The following is a 23690-nucleotide window of genomic DNA, read 5'->3' on the forward strand; positions in this document are numbered from 1 at the left end:
GGGAAAAAATTGATGCGTTTTCAGAGTGAAACCTCCGTTTTCAAATCCTCCGGGGCAGTGTGGACAGTGTATTAGTTCAACACTGGTGTTTCTGTATCAAGTTAGGCTGTCTGACAGGTGTTGCATCTCTGACGCCAGGTGAATTTTCGATAATTACAGCCGGGTAATTGAGTATTAAGGTATCATGGTAGGTGGATTTTTACGAAAAATGCGAAATATCTTTTTTTGGCTGTTCAAATTGAGAAGACTGAGATAAATATTTTGCAAAAAGAATGGGGGAAAAGGCTTTTTTACTTTTTGAGTTAACGCAAAAAACTGTTTTTGAATATCATCAATCCCTTACAGTGCGTTGACACCTCTAATTAAAATTCACGGCCAGTTGTCACATGTATAGCGAATTGCGGTGTGATATTTCATTTGTGCATGCGAACTGTTCTCGATCTGGTTGTTTCATCGCAACATAGTTATCGCAAGTTGGCTTTCGTTCTTGTCAAGTTTTCTTTATGTCAGGATGAAAAATTCTTGCCCATTTTCGTCTTCGAAGAAGCCGAAGAGGCGAAAATCGGGTGGAACCCACAGGTTCGGCGTCGAACAAGATCTTTGGCACAACAAGTGCTAGTCGCACGAAATTGTTGTAGAACGGACGCGATTCCGGAACTTCCACAACGAGAGAGTCAAGCGCAGATGTAGGTGTAGACAATGTAGACCTCGAGATTTCCTCTTTTTCATGCTTTTTGGCTTCACGAGGCATGGTTTCAACAAATGTCTGGAGAACGAAGGAGCCTAAACTTAAGCAACATAATACCAATGCCGCCGACGAAATCTTATAGTAAAAGTAATCACGGCAGTTTAACTTGTAGTTTGTTGCTTCTCGGACGATTTCACTGCGACGGGTTTCCGCGCGAGAATATTAGTCGTCTGTTTATTTCAAGTTGTTATATCCCATTGTTGTGGTAAACTGACCCATGCCGACATCTGTCAGTGCGGGGGGGGGGGGGGGGGGATTTTTAACACCTATTCATACCAGTCTCATAAAAGGTTTTTTCATATTTTTCTCGATAAAATAAAACTGCATATATGGATGAACATTTTTAGTTCGTTTACGCGCGTCTTCCGATGGAATTGGCTGAAAATCGGCAGGTATGTTCTAAGATACTTCTAACGAAAAAGGGTGTCGGGCTTTGTTTAATCTCGCTTACGTTTCAAAGTTATGGCCTCTTTAGTAGAAGGAAACGTCCACATTGAAAATATCAAAGTTCAGGAGGGTGTAGAAAAAAAACCAAACCACATCTGGAAAGTCGCAGACAGCTTTTTTGAGGGCGATTTGTGAGAAAACATTTCCGATGTAAATCGCGCCGCTCCGATAATTCACGCGCGGAAGCGAACCAGTTTAAGCGAAGCAGTGTTTCTGGGTATTTCTTTTAATATCACTGCGACAATAACTTTTTAGAAGATATGATTGTATTCTAGAACTATTAAGCTTTCAGAAAATGTAAAGGTTAATGGGTCAGTTTTTTTTTAAAGCGCCAGCGTAAGAGCGCGATTTCCAAACACTGTCAATCCACCTACCATGATACCTTAGTTAATTACTCAATGCATATTACAGTTAATACTAACCATGTATTTATCTAGTCCCAAAATTCCTAGAAATATGTAGATATCCATTTTGAAGAAATATTGGTCGAGATTTTTCTGTTTTTTTGACTTGTTTTGTTTTGTTTTGTTTTTTTGTTTTGTTTTTATTTTTTTTTTCCGACAGCTTTATGGACCAAGCGGCTGACAAGGTCTATAACTCTGCAAGAAAATTAACGAGGCCAATATTCTCTAATACGGACCTAAAGAACTAGTTCAATAAAATGTTCACGATACCGTTATCGTGAACATTTTTTAATCGGCTGATCCATTCTAGCTTGGCAAACGCGCGCGCGAAAAGTAAGCATCTATTTACGTTTCTCACGTCGCTTTTGTAAGGTATTTAACTGAAATTCTCCGCAAAACATGAAGGAAAGAAGAAATTCTGCTTAACAACAGCAGAAACAAACTGTTTATTCTGTGCAATTAATTCGTGAGCAATGATCCATCCTTATGGTCCGCAGCCATGCAAAATTCGGACCACTAAGGGAATTCTCCTTTTCGCATACCAGTTCTGTCACATGACAAAAACTTTCTTACCTTCACATCGTAGTAATTCCTGACAAGTTCGTAATAGTTCACCCCTTTCTTTTCTCTCAGTGCCTCTGGTTCCACTTTAGTGCTGGCATCGTTCAGCTCACAGTTTTCAGTTGTGTTGACCTCGTTAAAGTTGAACGAGAGACACTGACAATTCTTCAAACAGACGTTGAAACATTGTTTCCAGTTCTGAAGTGAGCTCAACTTCTGAAAAACATAACCAACAAGAGAAAAATTCTTTTTCACGTTGGTATTAAGAGAGAGGGAAACTTTCTCGCACGTGCCACTTGTACAGTGACTGTTTGCAGTGTTAATCCTGATCAGTAGTAAGAAAAAAAGCAAGAGGAAACCGCGGATTATTTCCATTCCGTGCTCAAGGTGTACCAGCTTCTGAAAGTTTACCCGGCAAATGGTAAAATTACTTTAGTAAAGTGCAATTTAACTGGGTGAGAGACACTATGTCTACGTATTGCGGGTATCAATAATTAATGTTGTCTTTTAGCAAACTGGGCAACTATTAAAAGACCTTAAAGAGCATGTTAAATTATCAAGGAAACGGTTATTGATGATGAGTGCTAGCTTAAATTATAACAGCAAAATTAAATGTTCAAGTTTCTAAACTAAGAAGAGTGATTTTTAGTTGCCAGAAAATCCGGCAACAGATACCTAGAATTTTCTTTTCAGAGTGCGACAAGTGTACTAATTAAAAAACGCGTCAAATATTGCCATTAAAAGTGCTACAAGATTATTGCAAAGTGCAACAATTATAATTATAAGTGTGCGACAGAACCTGTTGGATAATCACCCTTGGCAATAGACTGCGAGCAGTCTTTCTTTTGCTCTAAATTCCGCGGGAAAGAACGCAAAAACTGAGTGAACAAGTACGACTACGAGCTTTTCTCGAAGTGCGAGTAGAGCGGGAGTCGGGAGTGGCGTCTGCTGTATACTCACGACTCGCGGGTTCGCCCTTGGAATATCTCGCTCAGTTTCTGCGTGTTCTTCCGCACTGATTTTAGCCCAAAAGAAAGACTACTCCCAGTCTAGTATTACTATTTAAACTTTAACGTTTTAACCATTTCGTGACATATTCCTCCGTACACGGTGGGCGTCATACATCTTAATTTCATGCAAGTTAATTTGTTTTAATATACCACATTAATACTTAATGCAACGCGACAAAATAGTGCGGCTTAAAATAATTTTAACCCGGAACCTTCTTTCCTCTTGTAGGCGTCCAGTTGATCAAGTTTTCACTTCGGCTTTGCTTTTTTTTAGTTCGATTCTCTGTTTTTGTTTTTTGTTATTCATTTTATCTTTGTCTATTACTTTGAGACTACAGTCGAACCCAATATTAAGAAGGCACCCTCGGGGAAATGGCCGTAATGCAACTGGCTGTTTAATAGGTGCTCGTCAGGAATTAGAATGACAATTAGTAAAGTCGTCAGTTTATTCATGAATCAAGAGAAGAGAATAATTAACGCATGTCTGACCGATTTTATCATTGGTCCGGATTGTCCGTAAGGTAGGTTTTAAATTACAGATAAACAGCATTAATGGAGGGGCAGCTGCTCCGAGCACTGAATTACTTTCACATATATTCGCTAAACAAGCCTTCTTTGGCTAGCACACAGTGAGACGTGAGTTATAGTCTGCAGTACCGTGACGTAGCTAACTAGCTTATAGTAAAAGATGGTAAGCGAAATAAAGAGATTTTAGATTTGATTTTGGATCTAAGGGGAGGTTTATGTGTTTTATTCCCGCTTTAAAGATTTGATGACGACAATGCAAACCAAAGTGATCAATATCACATGTAAATGATGCTTGACGCCGGACGTGGAATTGCGCTTGGTTTACTTAAACTTTAATTAAAAGCGCTGATGTGCGGGATAGAATGAAATAGAAGGATTCGATTACTGACCCCAGGAGAGGGCGCACGTAGTAATTATTCAACGCATTCGAGTAGTAGACCATAAAAGATCTCACTTTTCACTCGCATTTTCTCGTTATACATACGGTCTTTTAACTTAGGCAAGTGTGTGTACCAAGAAAATACAACTGACAAGTGGGATATTCAGTGAACAACTGGATCTCTCGGGATAGTGCAATTCAAGAATTTTTATTCCACGAGCGGGCGTTGGATATGAGTTGGCTATAATCATATCATATCCAACAAGCGCGAGTAGAATAATCGTATTATTAAAAACGCCCCAAAATATAGAAACCTACCAAAACTGTTCTGGATCGACGTTTTGCAACCAAAAATTAAAACAAGCAAAGCGATGCAAATAATTTTTGATTCTCTCCAACCTTACTTAATTCCCGACACATGGAAATTTATTTCCATATAGATCAAGCAAGGAAGGCTTGCGTTAAAGCGTACAAAATGATCTAAATTTGCGGACTGAATCGCAAAAGTACGGAAAATTGCGCGATTTCGAAGATGAAAATTGCCATGGTTTACATCGCCATCGTAGTGTTAGACCAGTGTTGTTGTGCGAAGAACATAGTTGCGTGTTTAATTTGTGGATCTTTTCGTGAATACGACGAGATGGCATGAGGAAGGAGCGATAATCCATTTAAACAGCACTATAATCCTGTGATACATCAGCGGTTCAGAGAATTAAAGATTCACGTTGTGATGTTATTACTGAAGTGCCACAAAGCAAACTAAACGAAGTTATTTCAAGCTGTTTATGCAAGAAAGTCCAAGAAAATGGCAAGCCACCGGTAGATGGGCCCAGAAACAGGCCCGTAAACTTTCCTAAAAGCACAAATAGGAGTGCCTGATGTTCTTGGCTGACAACGCTTTGACACAGCAGTATTTTGTGCAAGTGTGGCAAGACCGATCTAGTGGCAAGAACAGTTTTAAGACTTCAGAGTTATAAGATCATACTGTATTTCAGTGGCCAAATAAGTTGTAAGTCTTTCTCATGCTTTCTTGTCAAAATCTTGACAAAAGAAAAATCCACCGACACGTAAAGAGTTTCTTCGCAAAAGAACTCTCCAAATGTGACTCGTTTTTCTCAGAAATCACCTAATTTTGATTACTTCTGTGACTCAGTTACCAAATTTGGACAAGGTGTAACGCAAGCTTTTCTTGCGTGATCCATATAAAAATAAGTTTCCATGTGTGGTATTTAGTAAAGTTTAAGACAGTCACAAAATTATTTGTGTCACTATGTTTATTTCAGTTTTTTGCTGTAAACCGTCGATCCAGAACAGTTTTGTCCAGCGTAATAAGTCACGCGTATAATGATGTAACCACCGCATATAATGAAAAACCACCATAAATAATGTAAATAAATATCACAAGGCAGGTATGGCGTTGCATGTACATATTCCGTCGAAACGTTTTATTATTTATCCTTTGAAAACATTTCAGTAGAGGTCTGAGTGACTAAAATATGATAAACACGTCACCAGAACATTTACTTTTATTTTTTTTTTATTGTACACAAGTGATGTATCTAATTTACAATGATTGAGGATTACAGTAAGTGCAGTGATTGGAATCATCTGAAAATCATATGAAATTACAGGTCTTATGATATCTATTACTAGTCATACGTACCGGTACAGTGCCAACGAGCAAATGGAAACTTGCGCAATTTGAACATTACCCATATTTCTTTTCATATTAACGTACCTTTTAAATTTAGGAAGGGTGTTGTTCCTTACCATTTTTGTATGGTACTTAATGTTTACTCGTTATAAATTGTATTACAGTATAAGTAATGAAGAGTAAATACTATAGATTTTTATAGAACTTTTATTGAACAGTGAAAGTTTCATTTTATTCATATTATAACAGCTAACCGAGAAAATGAATTTCCTCTTAGAATGTCCTCAGAGTTTGTAGTTAACCTTCAAGAATATAACGGTAGAGTTATTTGAAGCACATGCGTTTTTTAAACTATGTTTTGTTAAATGTTGCTAAGCCTGTCGTATGAGAAATACTTCTTACTTGTGCGAGGTTCACAAGATAGTATTGTTTCTTATGGGTAAACTAACAGGTCTCCCAGCCAATTTTTGGAAAATCTCAGGAAAATAGGCTGTTCAAGTTCAAAATATAGGAATTTTGTGCCAATAGAATAGGCTTTTTATAGGAGCTAAAATAGATTTCATACAGTTAACGAATATAAAGTAGGAAACACACTTTCTGTGCTTTTAATTTTTGTAGTCAAATGTGTTAAACATTAACATTTGTTAAAGGGCTACTAGAAAATGTTTTGATTTCCAAAACTTATTAAAACAAACACCTTATAATAATATTTAAACAATTCAAACAAAACAATTTTAAACAAACTGTAACACTGTTGCTATTAACTACAAAAACAAAAGTTGCGATGTCTTTTATGTCACTCAATTTTTCTCTTTTCTCAATTGATCAACATTGTTTCTATGATCGATACTAAAATAGCACAGAACTTGATTGATGTCTGTGGATCAGGTTTTAAAAATATGACTTGTAACAGCCTTTATGCTACTAAAATCTTATATAAAATTTAAAAAATTTAAACAAAACAATTTTAAACAAACTGTAACATTGTTGCCATTAACTATAAAAAGTTGCAATGTCTTTTATGTCACTCAATTCTTATCTTTTGCAAATTGATCATGAAATCTAAGCATATTGAAGTTTGTTTCTATGATTGATACTAAAATAGCACACAACTTAATTGATGTCTGTGGATCAGTTTTTAAAGATATTACTTTTAACAGTCTTTATGCTGCTACAGAGTTGTTTGTGCAATTACATCACCAATGCAAGCAGATGTGACCTTAGTAATCACATTCCTGTTAGCATTATAAGTAAACTTTATATCTTTAAGGTCCATCAGAAACTCTTCAATAGTATCTGAGTCACTTGAAAGAGTAACTTGTGAAGACACTGACAACAGGCAGTTTATGGTGTCAGTGAACGCTGTCAGCCAAACCTCTTTCTCTTCAATTTCTACTTTGACTTGAACTGAGGCATCTCGGTTGTATTCAACTTGACGCTGTCTTACACCACAACTTTTGCATTTGATGTAGTTGTGATTAGATAGTTCTTTTATCTTTCTCTTGCAGGCTTGGCAAGCAATAAACACACTTAGCTTGTTTACGAACTTAAAATTCTTAACGCTTATTTCTTTTTCCGGGGTCTCCAGTAACAGAGGTCCCTGCAACGACTGCCGTTTTTTATCTGCTTCTTTGATGGTAGTTGTTGGTGTCGTTGTCAGGTGGGTTCTTCCTTGGAAGGTCTTTACGTTAAGGTTTTAAAATTCATACGTTGATCCATTTTTTAGCTTGTCAATAAGACCATTCCAGATGTAAATGTTTGCGGTTCCAGTCTCGTCTTCCAAAATCCAGTCTTCTTTTACCATCGTCATCTTTTGCGTGGATTTCACAGGCACAGACTTCGGTTTGTCTTTACCCAAAGAGATGGATGCTGTTACATTTACAAGTATTGTTGGACTGCAGTACACAAATCGTCATTATACAACCAGTGTGGGCCACTGTTTATGGCAATGGTGAAATGGTGGTTTGCACAGCGTACAGTAGCCTTCAATAAATAAAAATTACCTAAGACTTCCATACTTGCAGGGAAAACAATTTGATCAATACAGGTTGATGACAATTCAATGAATAAAAATTTCGGCATAATAACAAAATGTTCTAAAACTGAAACATCATCAGAATGCTTTTGGCATAAATCACAAAAAATTGGTCTGCTATTAGGTAGAGAAGCTTCTGAAACACAGTTTTCAAAATCAGTGGGCAAAATACCTGGGCAAGTAATATACAATACAACTGTACTTGAAGTTCAGTTTCACTGTTTGATTGTTACATAGGGCGCAACAAGTTTGATTACATTGTTGAACAAGAAATAGTGATTTCAGGTCGTCAGTTAAATCTCCAACTCTCCGCACCGTAAACATATCACTAAAAACAGCATCAGCTGTCATTGCAAAAAATGAATCACAACAATCTCTTGCGAGTAACCATACAGGCTCTCGCACAACCTCAACAGCACCAAGATTTTGCCTTCGGATGCATGACTCATATACAACACGAAAAAACTCATTGCATGTAATGTTTTGAAGATGATTTCTGAAAACTAAAAAACATAGTTCGAGAAAGCAATCAACTGCACAAGAGAATTTCCCTACAGTGGTTAAACAATAATTATGGAAATGATCTCTCACATTTGACCCCTCGTGTGCACAAATACTATCAGTGTTATCAAGTATCGCATGCTCTTTGTCGTCCAAGACTTAAGCAGTTTCTCTATTTATGTTTCCATTCACTATGTGTGCTTCCTTGTTCGAAATGAGGAAAGGATTGAAATTACCATAAGAAGGATGAGCCGTGCGCCTTGACAAATATCTCCCTTTGAATTTGAAAACGACGACCCTGACATTTTGACACATACTCCCAAAATTAGACAAATCATTGTTGGTAGTATGATTGTGAAAATATAACAACATAAACAATACATAAATCATTTTATCTGAGCTCTTGTAAGTTTTACATGTTCTGCGTGTACCTTGCACTTTAGTTTGTACCATAATCTGGTTCGAAAAACACGTGACGAGCGCGACAACGGAGGAATGTACTCTCAAGTTCTAAGATTTTGATTTGGTATACAATTTTCTTTTAATGCTTGGCACGCTGGCCGTTTGAGTTTGTTTTTGACTGAATTTAGTGTTTTATCGTCTTTGACTTTATCAGTTGGTTTGATTGCTCTATTGCTCGCTGGCGTTTTCAACTGGTTAACGATTTGACTGTTTTGGCACGCTGGCCGAGTTTGGCACGCCGGCCAGATCGAATTGACAACTCTTGTGGCTCGCTGGCCGATGGTTGGGCTTCTCGATCAATTTCCCACAATGGTACTTAACTAAAGTACACCCACTTATCGTGGTTTTCAGAACAAATAACACTTCAAAAGCACGCTAAAAAAAAAGGTTTCTTACCTCTATAAACTCTTCCTTTCCCACTAACGAGATGCGGCTCGACGAGATGCCAATGCAGTTGAGCAATTGACCCAGATAACCATGCTGCCGTGAAGTCACAAAGTTGACGCAACGCAATATGATTGGTCCATTCCAAGTTAAACGCACGATGATTGGTCCATTCCAAGTTAACGCACTACGATTGGTCCATTGGAGGACAATAGGTCTCTTTGGCATTACGTCATAAAATCTTACATTACTTACATCTCTCCGGATCACTCGAGATTTTTTCCGCCTGCCTCAACCTCGCGCGGCTCTATAATGCTGCCGCCTCGCCAGCCTCGCGTTCTTCGCTCGGCTGGCTGGTTGGCAATAATAATAGAGCCTGGGACCAGACCCCCTACATTAATGTAAAGAGAGTAAACCGCTGTGCAGTACACCAATGAAGGAGACCCAGCAGTGAAAATTCGGAAAATTAATTAAATGTAGAAATAAAATGATGTATATAGAGCTAGGGATAGTATTAAACGAAAAATAGAGCCTTCCGTGCAGTGCACCAATTAAGGAGACCCGGCACAGGAAGAAAAATAAAACTACAACAGATAAATTAAATGTAGAAATAGAAATAAAATGGTGTATATAGAGCTAGGGATTGTGTTAAACGAAAAACAGAGCCTTCCGTGCAGTACTCCAATTAAAGAGACCCAGCACAGGAAGAAAAATAAAAGAAAAATAAAACTATAAAAAACCGCTGTGCAGTACACCAACGAAGGAGACCTGGCACAGTGGAACTAGGAAAAATTGAGTTTCGTTAACAAAGAAAAATAAAATTATATAAACAAGAGCAAGGAACCATTCGCGCCCAGGCTCTTTGAAAGAGGACAAATTTTGAATTAAAAATAAAGACTTCCGTGCAGTGCACCAATTAAGGAGACCCAGCACAGGAAGAAAAATAATGCTAAATATGTATAGTTTAGTTCTGGTTCACATAGGAACACGGAACGTTACGGTGGGTCCACGATTTGAAGAAATAGGGACCAGGTGATATATGGTAAGCGGCATGGATGCGATGGCGGATACGCGCTTTGATTTCGGAGATGATTGTTTGAACTGAGGGTCGTTTGGACTCGAATGTGTCGAGGTTCCGAGCGGCCCACAATTCATTTAAAGTAATTTTTTGAGGAAAGAGCTAAGCTCGTTCGAAAAGTAAAATGCTTTGCCTCGAGGGGGGCCGTGGCGTAATAAAATTAAAGGGTTGGTTAATAAAATTGGCGTGTCATAAAGTTTGTTAATTAATTTCGACACCCAGCTCCACACAGGGGACACCAGGCGGCACGCGCAGAAAGCGTGGGAAATGGTTTCTTTCTCGCCACATCCTGCACACCGATCACTCACAGCCAGTCGGCGCCAGGACTTCAGGTACGCCCGCGTCTTGACTACGCCGTGAGCGATCCGCCACGCGATGTCGCTTTCCCACTTCGTACTAAGACCACCGTAGATGTTACTCCAGGTGTTATCCCAATTAAATAAACAGTCAAACCTCCGTTACCACTGGGAAGCACAGAGCGGAACATTTGCTGCTGGAATTTGAAGCTTAGCCAGGCAACGTTTAATATTGACCCAAGTTCAAGCTTCCTATAAAGAGCTTGCTCCTGCTCTAGCTTGCGGTACAAAAATCTACGTGGAATTTTCTCTGTCTTTGTTTGCGACAAAGTTTCAGTTTGTTTAAAAATATTCCCAGCTTGTGAAACGACACTGAAACCGTGCAGGTATTCTTTTTTTTTTTCTAGTGGAGTTGGGGTTAGGTGACGCGAAGGATTGAGAGTTGCGCGAAAGTGGTGCATCAAAGTTAGATTTTTAAACGCTATTTGGTGATTTTGTTTTGTTGTAATGTCAGTATACATGGGAAGTGATTATCTTAATACAAGAGATTATCAAGGTAAGAGAGCGAATCCCCCATATAGGTCCTCTAACTAAGGTAATCCCTCTTAAGTTATTTTTAGACGTGCACGAAGGGGCCAAACCACTCCCCAAATGTTTCGTCAGTTCTTGGGTATTTCACATTATTTCGCATTACTTAAAAAGTATTGACTCTTTCTACACCAAACTTGGCAGATGATCAGGTGACCTATTGCCAATTATATTTACGTAAAAAATGTCAGTAAATGTCAAAGTTGTGACGTCACAGTGATGACGTCATGTTTTTTGCCACTTTTGAAGTTTTTGATATGCATATTTTTTACAATGTGTTCGAAAGAGCACATCAAGGGGAATTGAAACCTGAAAAAATTTTGTCCATATCATAAAAATTGAATGAAATATGGCATTTTTAAATATGAAAAATAACTCTGCAAAATATAGGGTCCCCCCCTTGAGAAAAATCCCCAAATTGGAGCCGTAATTTTGTTCAGGCAAATGCAGCTATGTTTCACATGTGATGTGCCAGATGACTAAAGCAGAAATAAAGGAGAAAATCGAGATAAAAAATTATCCCTCTAGTGTTATTGCGTTAAAATAAGTTTTGTTACGTCATAACCTGTGACATCACCTGTTTTTTTACTTTTAATACCAACCTAATAAAGCCGAAAATCAAATTTCTAAAACCATACGATTTTTGACAACATCAAGCTTTCTATTTTTCGAGATTATTAGCCTTCTTAGAATAAAACTGAAAAAAATAAACCAGAGAGGCTGACTTAAGAAGGACAGTATGGTTAAGCAAATTCCGGGGAGGACAACAAAAAATATTTAATTTACCATATCTCAAAAAATAATCATCATAGCAAAAAACGGTTTTCAGCATTTTACTCCTCAAGTCAAGGCCTTTCCAATGACATAATCTTTACATCAGATTTCACAAAAAATTATAGCACGTTTTGGTGACGTCATCAATTATGACGTCATAATCTGACATTTTGTCACAACTTCCAGATTAAAATAAACTGGAGAACAAAGAAAGCTCATCTACCAAACTTGGTTTAGAAATATATAAACCAAGCAAATATAGCCTTCATGAAACATTAGGGGGGTGGTTTGGCCCCTACGTGTGGCACCCAGTTCTTCCGAGGATGCTACTCGCGCGATGCGGGAAACACAGCGGTCAAACGTCGGGCATGCGCAAATGGGTACATTTTTTGGCAGCCGCGCGCCAATTTTCCGCGCAAAAATTAAAGGAAAACATGGGAAACAACCGGTGTCACGCAAAATTTACGAAAAAAATTGAAAAGTTCATAGAAATCTGTAAAAGGAAAAGAAAGTAGGCAAAAGGAAAACTTAAGACTCTTCAGACACAAAGTTTATTAAGTTACCGGTATTCTGTTGATTTACCATTTTGTTTTGAGCTTTACCAAAAAAGTTTCTAAGTCTTGAAAACCCGTGTCATGCTACGAGCCGACGGCGTAGTATATTTTTATTTGTTTTTATTAATCATACGATGCGTGACGCCGGAAAAGGTCGACAGACGGTGTGGAAAAGGAGGAAAAATGGGAGAAGAAAAAGACAATTGCAGTGATTCGGCTTCGCTCAGACGAGCTGGAAAAATTATGACAAGGACTGTGGGGATTCCATCCGGAGATTGGACTAATTTGTCTAAAGCACAGGAACGAGATGAATCGAAACGACAAACGATGTTCATGTCCATTGTCATGGGGTCATAGCTAACCAAAATACCGATCCCAAACAGCCCGTACCTGGTCTTTGACCAGGTGGGAAAATCTTTTCTAAACTACAAACCTGGGAAAAACTGGTGCACTAAATACAAAGTCGAGGCGGACAAAAAATTCAGGGAGCACGGTAAATATATACCGCGGAAAAGAAAGACCTGCAACAAGCAGAAGGTACAACAATTTTTAACTCTTATTTCCGTTAGCTCTCGTTGTACAGGCTAAAACATAAAAAAAAATATATAAATATATAAATAACGAGGAAAATGTCATTTATAGGATGCCGATGACCCACGAAAAGAACAATATATGGGTTATTGACCAAGAATGAGGACAAGATGGCTGGATATTGGCCAAGTTCTTTTTTTTTGCGAGTTTATGGACCGAGACGGAGTCGAGGTCCATAAACTCGCAAAAAAAGAACGAGGCCAATATCCAGCCATCTTGACCGAACAAGTTTGGTCAATAAAGGATTTATTATATGGCTTTCGAGGAAATTTTTCCTCCGGGACACGGCGGGTAGTCCCGAGCGGGCAAGATAGCCCCATCTTGCCCGCTCGGGTAGCCAATCACAGCGCAGGATTTGATTCATCTTGCCCGCTCGCGGAGCTTGCCATATAATAACATAAAAATATTTTGGCCGCCTTTCAGTTACTGCATTGCTTGCACATGCGCAGACATTTGACCGCTGTGTTGATGCGGGAACGCCATTTTATATGTTTTGATTTCGTTTCATAGCAGAGATGTTTTCTGCACTCTCAGCTGTCTTTTTGTTCGGCCGGCCTTTCGTTTATTTTGTGTTCGTTTAGCTCTTCATTATTTCGCCGTTTATTCGGTTTTTGGGAGCTTAATTATGCACACTTTAGCGGCAACGGTAACTAATACAATGGCTGTGTAAGCGTGCGTTATAATTCTTTGTTCATTTCTTTGCCGTTGTTTACAAAAAGGTCACAAAACAACAACGTGAAATAACCACATTCTGCATATTCGAGAGAACGTGAACTATACGACGGCCAATATTTAAAATTTCTTTTTCGAACTTTGACGCTTTCTTACACATTCTATCTAGGATATCTCTGACAGCATAGACAAACTCGATGAGTCTAAATTCTCGCGAGATTCGTAGGCTGGATATTAAGTCGTTTTTTAATCGATGTTGCCTTTGGCGTTGCTGCCGTTGCTGCTTAAACTGCTTTTGCTACTTGGGCAGCGAGCGTCTTCCTGCACTTTCGACCATCTGTTTGTTTGATTGCCAAGCTTGTGTTTGGGCGTTTGTCTGCTTTGTACTGTCTCGTTTGTCGGCTCATTTCTCTGCCGTTCATTCAGTTGTAATTGTTTGTGTAGGGGACATCCGTCTCGTATTTAAACTCTTATTAAAGTTTCAAAATATATTAAAACATACCGAGAGCCGAAGCTCCTTTGCTTGTAATCAAAATATCAAAGGATACATCTCCACAGCGTTGGAGGTTTTCCTTTGCTTTGAAACGAAACGAAACGAAACGACATAAACAGATTCTCCACGAAAACATCCACGCAACGCGCGTGTAATATCCGTGGAAAAATTGGATACAATTTCTAAAAATAACTTTAGAGGGATTGCCTAAGTTAGAGGACCTATATGGGGGATTCACACTCTTACCTTGATAATCTCTTGCTTAATACCAATGCATTTTTCACGCATTCTAATTCACATTTAAAGTACAAGCACCAATATAAGTTCCAATAAAAAAGCCTTCACATATGAACTCAGTTAAATGACCTTGCTCTCCATGAGTTCTCGTAGTTCAGTGGATAGAGCGCCCTCTCGTTGTTCGGGCCTGTTTTTCTTTGTCCCACGCTCGTGTCATGTTGATCAGTTCACTTTTCACAAAGCTAATATCTGTTCTATTTTTTGTAGTTTGGTGTCATACATTTGGTAATATAAAATGGAAAAATGGGAATTAGACAAAAACTGTCGCTACTGATCGGCCGGGACACTGTCCCTTTATATAAATAAAAGTAACGAACTAATAGGGATGAGCTGAAGGTTGAAAGCAGTTGAAAAGATTTCCATCAGAAAAAACCTCTTAAGACATATTCATTTCATCAATAAACGGATTGTTTCTACATACTAGTAGAGAGCAAAAATGCTAAATTCTCATTACCAAGACAGAGGTCATTTATTTCGTAATTGTTTATTCTACTGGGGGCTTAATTTACTTAATTTACTTGAAAATGATTGTTTGTTTAGGAATCTTATGCAATGACGACGGCGACGCCAGGGACGAAGGCTAGTAAAACAAAGATTTCTATTTTACCTTCGACTTTCGTAGCTATCGCAATCTGTTCAGCACGCCAATATCTAAAACGAACAAGAACGTAGTAAATATGAGATTTTCCTTCTATAGATCCATTGTAATTAAGGGTACAATAACCATTGTTCTGCTCATTAAACCTTTTGTTAGATGACGTTTTCATCCTTTTTCATCCGTTCACAGTTTTCCTCGACCTACACTCTCGGAAAACTCTTCAGTTGCCTCTCGGAACAGATAATGTCCACGATCATATATCCGAGCAGTTTCGTGCTAAATGTAGGCTATTGTTTATATAAAACAAAGTTGCCTATTTAACTTTATTACAGATGACACTGCATTGAACTTAGTCTGTGGTAATCTACACGAGACAGATACATGTATCGAGCAACGTTTTCGCATCTCGCTGCCATGAATAATTCGCAAGGCTTGTTTGGAAGATATTGCGTTTTGTATGTCGTGGCTTTGAGTTATTCCTTCAATCGCTTCCTCTGAACTGAAATAAACAAAGAAAACTAACTTGTATACATTGCCAAAAACATATGTAGTCATGACTGAAATTGTTCGATTTAACGCTAAATTCGACTCTCTCAGAATCAGACTCTCAGAACAGAGACTAAAATAATATCTTACTGACCGTATCTTTCTCCACCAATAGTTCTTCTTGTGATTCTAGACACAGCGGTCCAGCTTTAGCCTTGGTTCTGCCGTCAAAAAACATAAAGTTCTTGGTGTTTTATCGTTCAAAAAATTAATTTGTCAACGGTTTCGTCCCTTCACAGATCTTCACATGTACAATTTGAATGACTAATTTAAGCTGGGTCCCCGATTTTCTTACCGCACGTTTTTCGACCCAAAGAAGAGATGTGATTGGCTGACGCACCTGAGAAGTGGAACATCGTAGACTCAGAAAGTTCTTTTACCTGCTACACTGCCACATTGAAAGAACTATGTCGTCTAATGAATTATCTAGGTATGACGACTGTCAGAGAATTACATGTTAACCCAGACAGTCCTCTTTGCTTTCCAATACCAGTTTTAATAACATTTTGAACTAGCATTATTGTGATACCGAAGTTAAGATTCTTACCAGTGTTTTGCAAATAATTGTGAATAATTCACGGTTTTGTCATTCAGGAAAACATCAGCATTAAAATAGTGTAATTTTTTTTATTGCAGTTTGGATGAAGCAGAAAGTACGTCCTTCAGTGTGGAGCTGGGAGATTTAATTGTCTTGGCCATTGATGGCCTGTTCGATAATGTTTCCACTGAACGAATACTTTTAAAAGGAACACGGGAAGTGAAGTGGGAAGTGATATACAGTAGAATCACAAGTTCTCAAACCCTCGATTGTTTGAGCATCCCGATAACTGAAACTGTCGAACACTGTAATTTTTCCCCCGATTTCTCGAACTACCCAATTTCAAAAGATTATGATAAAACCTGTACCCCTATTCGCGTCCCTTCAAAATTCGAAAAATCAGGATTTCCCTGAATGAATACGTCCCTGTGTAGATACATTTCGTTTGCCTTTTGGAAAACTTCATCCCCTCAGTGCTATGTACCCAGGAAAACATCAAATTGTGCCCGAGTGAGCTCTAGGACCAATGTAATAAGGATAAAGAAAGGTGGCGGAAACTGGTTACATTTCAACTCGCTTTAATGATCTGAAGAGTGTGTTACGCTAACTGTGCAAGTTCACATTACAAACGCGAAGTTTAAAACATTCTCTGATTTTGTAAGTCAAAAATCCATAATTTCGTCTAAAATGCTACTCAAAACCATTTACATTAGCTAGCACTGAAGGAATAGTGCTTAAATCTGTAACATGGTGGACGAAATCTTTTCTAATATCAAGTCAAAAATCAGCCTTGGTCATTAAGTCAAGTTGGAATGATTTAAACTTCACAATTAAAGAATCTTTATAAAAGCTAAAAACAAACCAGGGCAGAAGAACGTAAATTAAAGTACAAGAGAAATTCAGCAACTTTACTAACTTAAAGTCTTTTTTCTTTGGTTTTGTTTATTTTCAAAATCTTGGGCCCGAGATTGAAGCGGAAAATGTCATTCATTGCACCTGGTTAGAAAAAAGCGATTTTCATCATTTCTTGACGATTTTAGAGCAGTATTTTTCACTTCAACCCGAAAGAGTCAAACGATAATTTAAAAAAAATATTGATAAACATGTGAATTGAAAGCAAATGTTCGTTTCTCAACGAGTCTTTAAATAAACCTATCTTAGTTAAAAATTGAAAAAAAAAAAACGCCTTCCAAAAACGTTAACAGAAATTCTCTTTTCAGAATCATATAGAGAGTTGTATAAAAACGTTTATAGATCAATTTAAAACACTTCTGGCCAAAATGTTGAGAGGGTGGATAACGCTATCCACCGAATAAACCGCAATCTAATAGACAACGTAGTTTGTTTTGTCAACGCACCTATCCGCTGGATAGTGGTTTGTCGGGTAGATAGCGTGACCCGCCCTTTTAACAACTGAGCCTCGTTGATTAAAAATAAATCATGATAATAAGTAAATCGAGTTTTGCGTTAACTCTCAACGTGCCATCACCGAGACATAAATAACCGCTCTTGAGTCTTGGGGTGAGAAAGAAACGCAGACGTTTTCTTTGTCTCCGTAAGAAACTGCTGGAGGTGATTACGATATATACAAAGCTAGGCAAAAGTTGTTTCTAAAATGAATGTCAGTGGATACGCGTTCTATTTATTTTTGTTATATAGACATGAGTGTTTTGCTCCACTCAAAAAATTCATGCAAAACCACATCCGGGACCCGAGTGGCGTATTTTCCATATCCTCAATAGTGAGGATGTTGATGACGTCATTTCTTGCATTTTCACGGTTGTTTATGCAAAAAGTCAGTGTGTTTATTTAACAGAAGGAAATTACACGGTGGCTTGAAGACATGAATTTTTTTTTTTCTCGCGCTAAAAACGATGTTTTACTCACTTGCTGTGCTCCTTTGTAAACATTTTTCGTTTACCACTGGAAAATGAAATTCAAATCCTTCCGCCGTCGTGTAATAATCCCCTATATAGAAGATTACAGAAGGTATGTACAAGTTAGGAGTTAATTCCGCTGATTAATAATATATCTACATTATGCTTATGTTGGGAAATTAATCACTTATTAGAAAATAGACAATCGATTAGTCAATCAGTCAGCAGCCAGTGAGTCAGTGAGTCAGCCGGTGAGTCAGTGAGTCAGTCAGTGAGTCAGTCAGTCAGTCCGCCAGTGAGTCAGTTAGTCAGTCAGTCAGTCAGTCAGTCAGTCAGTCAGTCAGTCAGTAAGTTAGTCAGTCAGTCAGTCAGTCAGTCTGTGAGTCAGTCAGTCAGAAACGTTTCATGATTGGTCAGCTACGTATCGTGGTGGCGACTGTGGCATTTGGTCTCGATGAGTCAGATGTACGAGCTATAATCCATCACAACTTACCACACAGTTTTGAAAGCTAGGTGCAGGAGATTGGTCGAGCGGGACGGCACGGGCGTCCCTCGCACTGTCACTTCTTTCTGGACCCCGAGGTGAGAGAACATTAGGGATATCTTTGCTGACCTCATTGGAAAAATTCAGTTTTCAAAGTAGTCAGATAAATGTTCATGTCAAATGTAGGAAGCTCTAAATAACTCACCGGTTTTTTAACAAGGATTTGACTTTAAAGGCGAAATGAAATGAAAAGAATACTTATCTTGTGAAAAAGTTTCGTAAATTAAAAGTTAAGTCGTTTTCTGAACAAATTTAAAATGACTAACAACGTGATTTTGTTTGTTTGTCCAACAAACTAAAATCAACGTTCACCTGCAGGTTATGTCCTAACCTTTTTCTTTGAGACACTCAAACATCTTACACTGCTTGGTCTAGTTCGCTCGGTTACACAACTATCACATACTAAAACAGGACACTTTAGGTATCTACTATCCATCTACTTTGCCTTTGATCGTGACTTTGCTTAGACGCAACTAAAAGCTCCCGAGCCAGTACTGAGTTGTGGAACTCGGCGAGGAGGTACAGCGAAAAGCCGGGTTCTGCGTGAGGTAATAACCGAAGTTATCTTCGTTAGATATTCCGCCACCGAAATCACAACCAGAAGAGGGACCTTCGTGGCTGTCCATATGGAGAGAAAACACCGAGCTGTGAAAAATCAAGACGGTGCAGTTGAAGCATTCGTGTCCACGGACATTGACAAACTCGGTCAGTAGACAGAACCCACTCTCTGTCGGTTCTTGAAGCAGATTCAGGTTTTTCAATGACACGCGTATGTAATCTCGATAGTCAACGCCATCCGTGGGAAAATTGCAAGTGGCCCGCCAGTGAGTTGAAACATCTTGGATAGACTCCATACGGGACATCGACAGGCGGTAGTTGTTCCACTCAGGGACATTTTGGTTTCTCGGCATGTCGTGTAGGTAGAACGCTTTGCTTTTGAAATCATCGTTGTTGTTCAGTGAGTGAGACTGGATCAGAGTCCATGCGGCACCAGGCTCGGGACCAAAGCCGCAGTAGACTGGGAATGATTTGTTGTGTTGGTCTGAAATGTTGTACACGCCACTAACATTGAGTCTGTCGATCATCAGGATGTCTTTGCATGATCGCCGTGGTGGGATTTGACACTTGTGCCCCGTGAATCCCGGAGGACATGAGCATAGGTATCTTCTTTCGTTGACATCGCATATTTCACTGCACGTACCACCGTTTTGACAGGGGGTAGATTTACAGCACTTGTTATGGCAGGTTGAGCCAGAGCAGGTCTGCTGAGCAACACCGACCTAGAAAAGAAGACAGTAATTATTAGTTTTTATTTTTGCCGCTCGTGGGAGGCACGGTGGCCTCACGGTTAGTGCGCTCGTCTTCGAATCGAGCGTTCCTGGTTACAGCCCTGGCCGGGAACATTGTGTTGTGTTTTTGGGCAAGACACTTTACTCTCTCAGTGCCTCTCTCTACCCAGGTGTATAAATCGCTACCGGCGAACTTAATGCTAGGGGGTAACCCTGCAGTGGACTCGCATCCCATCCAGGGGAAGCTGAAATATTCCTAGTAGTTCATGCTATAGTTACTTTCATTACAGCTTGATTTGCTACTTTCCGGAAACAATTCTGACCTGGGCTAAGGAGGTCATTTCAAAAGCGCCCCCAGGCAGTACAAGCCATTCGAGTGGAACGTTTGCATGGAAAAATCGTCGAGATCGATGGGATCCAGTTTTTTGACCTTTGTTGAAGAAAAAATACTTCAACTTTGCGCCCTTGTAAGATCAACAATTTTTATCGTAGGCTTTTCAAACTTTTGATTTGGGTATTTCCAATATAACGTGATGATTTTAAGTTATGTCGAGAAACGTGTTTTCCTTCATAAGCAATTTAAACAAAGTACATAAACAAATTAAGGGAATGCAAAAGTTATTCAAGAAACTACCCCGGACGACAATGATGTTACTTAATACAAGAAGAGATGACCAAAAAACCTACAAAATTATTAACTTTGGCCAACAACTAATTTTAGGAACGATTCGGGAACATTTTTACCCTCGGGCTCTCGGTATCAGCCTTGCATATTTTAAAAATCCATTAGGAAACTTAAGTTTTGTGCATGAGTTGCCAATCTTTTAAAACGTCTCGAATTCAAATTTCTATTTCAGTCCAGCTTGTAGCAGGTGTTTCGTGAACAGCGGTCGGGATGATTATTTGCAGACAAAAAAAATAAACATTTTTTTTATTACTTCTGTACTCACATTCTGCTCTCATATTTTTAACAGCTTTAACAAATTTTCACCGCAAACTCACATGTCCCCCTCGGTGTGGGGCAAGGAGTACAGTAAAATAAATAGCAAGGTCGAGGAATTAGGAAATCGCTATTGTTTTGAATTGACTCTTCCGTGCCAATTTGCAACAGGTTCGAGAACTTCACCCGTCATAATCTCTCTCAAAATGTTAATAGTTTGGTTTAATAAAAAGAATTTTGCCTGGGCGATATCCACATACGTACTATATCTTTATTCGGATAGCGATCAATAATTAATTTCTCTGTCTCGGACTGTGCAACTGAAAATAAGTTAAATTGTCGCAGATAGTAAATATTGATGACAACTCTTAGCTTCTTTTTGAAAGGGCGGCAGAAGTACTAATTAGAAAGTACGTGAAATATTTTAACTGGGCCACAGTCACTATATTTTCGTTGCGCTGTTATTGAGAGCATCTTGCTCTAACGGTCACCTATACCTATGCAGGATAGAAAAATTCCATTTCTTCAAACTTTGTCAGGAAGAAGGTTTTTACTAACTTGTTTCAAAATTGTAACTTTGAGTTTGTTTGGAATTTTATGTTTTCTTGTCGAGATGGGCTTGCTTATTTCACCCCGAAAAGAGCAAAGCTCGACCGTAAAAATATACTTTTTACGAACGTCAGCGAGCCAAAATAAAAGCGTGAGTGGAAAATTGCTAACCCATATTACAAAATATTTATTCTTCGTAAACGTTCGCGCCAAAGGTAAGCATTTGTTTACGTTTCTCACGTTCCTTTTGTGAGGCATTTGACTGAAATTGTCCTCCAAACATAAAGGTTGAAAGAAGTTCAATGAATTTAAAACGGACGGAAAACATTTTGAAAAGGGAGATTTTCGCAAACGATGACGTCACGATAATCATGAGACTCGCGACCAAGTTTTCCTCGAAAACAAATCCAAAATGATCGCGTTTATAAACTCCTCCGGTGAAGTGTGGAAGAGAAAACTTATATGATGTGTTTTCAGAGTGGAACCTCCGTTTTCAAATCCTCCGGGGCGGTGTAGACAATGTATTAGTTCAACACTGGTGTTTCTGTAGCAAGTTAGGCTGTCTGACAGGTGTTGAATCTCTGACGCCAGGTAAATTTTCCGTAATTACAGCCGAGTAATTAAGTATTTATTACTCAATGCATATTACAGTTAATACTAACCATACATTTATCTAGTCCCAAAATTCCGAGAAATATGTAGATATCCATATTGAAGAAATATTGGTCGAGATTTTTTTTTTTCCCCACAGGTTTATTGACCAAGCGGCCGACAAGGTCTATTACTCTGCAAGAAATTGAACGAGGCCAATATTCTCCAATACGGACCTAAAGAACTAGTTCAATAAAATGTTCACGATAACGGTTTTTAGCTTTTTAATCGGCTGATCCATTCTAGCTTGACAAACGCGCGCGCGAAAAGTAAGCATCTATTTACGTTTCTCACGTCGCTTTTGTAAGGTATTGAACTGAAATTGTCTGCAAAACATGAAGGAAAGAAGAAATTCTGCTTAACAACAACAGAAACAAACTGTTTATTTTGTGTAATTAATTCGTGAGCAATGATTCATCCTTATGGTCTGCAATGCAAAATTCGGACCGCTAAGGGAATTCTCCTTTTCATCGCATACCAGTTCTGCTGCATGACAAAAACTTTCTTACCTTCACATCGTAGTAATTCCTGACAAGTTCGTAATAGTTCACCCCTTCCTTTTCTCTCAGTGCTTCTGGTTCCACTTTAGTGCTGGCATCGTTCAGCTCACAGTTTTCAGTTGTGTTGACCTCGTTAAAGTTGAACGAAAGACACTGACAATTCTTCAAACAGACGTTGAAACATTGTTTCCAGTTCCGAAGGGAACTCAGCTTCTGAAAAACATAACCAACAAGAGAAAAATTCTTTTTCACGTTGGTATTAAGAGAGAGGGAAACTTTCTCGCACGCGCCACTTGTACAGTGACTGTTTGAAGTGTTAATCTTGAGCAGTAGTAAGAAAAAAAGCAAGAAGAAACCGCGAATTATTTCCATTCCGTACTCAAGGTGTACCAGCTTCTGAAAGTACGCCCGGCAAATGGTAAAATTATTTTTAGTAAAGTGCATTTTAACTGGGTGACAGACACTATATCTACGCTGGGCGGTTATCAATAATTAAGAGTGCCTGCCCGTAAAAATCAGACAAATTCTTAATTTCGCGGCAAGGGTCGAAAATTCGCTTTCGCTCATATTCTTATGGTTGATAGGCTAGGGCATGACAAAAACTACTGGATAGTTTTTTTGGCAAAATATGCTTTTATTTCAAAGAAATATGCAAATTACCAAATACCGTTAAAATCGTCATTTGACGCACCATTTTATTAAACAAGTTTGAGAGCCTCGCATGCAAAACCACATCATTCTTCCGTCTTTAAAACACTCAAATATTTTTGTGCAATGTTTAAATGTGTACTGGGTTGATTTTAGGGAATGTTGCGTTGTCTTTTTGGGTGCACAATAATTAAATTTCGAAGACATGTATTTCATTCACTTAAAAGTACTTCGTGAATATAATTAATTTTCACCATGTGCGAAACTTTCAAATGGACCAAGCTTCTGGTGGTTGAATTGCAGAAGGATGGTCTACAGATTCCTGTAAATATTTCTTTGGGCAAATGATTGTGAGCGACGCGAGAGCTTTTCAAAGTACGTCAAAAATGCAAATATTTGACCATCCGTCGTCAAATTTCAATTTACGAGTTAGACGTATATTTTAGCATGCGCCACATGACTTGACCTATGTTAAGTTGAAATAGACACAGAGCTGATAATTTCGAAATGTTCTAACTGCATTTGCTGTAAAAGGCAGGTCCAAAGCCGATTTG

General features: G+C 38.6%; 1 protein-coding gene across 1 annotated transcript; it reads right to left on the reverse strand.

The window, feature by feature from the left end:
* Positions 1-17201: 17201 nt before the first annotated feature.
* On the reverse strand, positions 17202-22860 carry LOC145487920 (uncharacterized). Its single transcript, XM_081466690.1, has 2 exons — positions 22498-22860; positions 17202-19839 (listed from the first exon to the last, which is right to left on the reverse strand). The coding sequence occupies exons 1-2, from the start codon at positions 22858-22860 to the stop codon at positions 19033-19035; spliced, it is 1170 nt and encodes a 389-aa protein (XP_081322816.1). The 3' UTR covers positions 17202-19032.
* Positions 22861-23690: the final 830 nt, after the last annotated feature.

The sequence above is a fragment of the Orbicella franksi genome, chromosome 5, assembly GCF_964199315.1.
Source record: "Orbicella franksi chromosome 5, jaOrbFran1.1, whole genome shotgun sequence".
NCBI classification, from domain to species: Eukaryota; Metazoa; Cnidaria; class Anthozoa; order Scleractinia; family Merulinidae; genus Orbicella; species Orbicella franksi.

Bases quoted from the DNA above. Each gene is read 5' to 3' on its own strand.
- LOC145487920 (XM_081466690.1), bottom strand. From the start codon at position 22,860: ATGGAAATAATTCGCGGTTTCTTCTTGCTTTTTTTCTTACTACTGCTC. The intron at 19,840-22,497 runs GTAAGAAAGTTT...CTTCTTTTCTAG, and splicing joins GGAATTACTACGATGTGAAG to GTCGGTGTTGCTCAGCAGAC.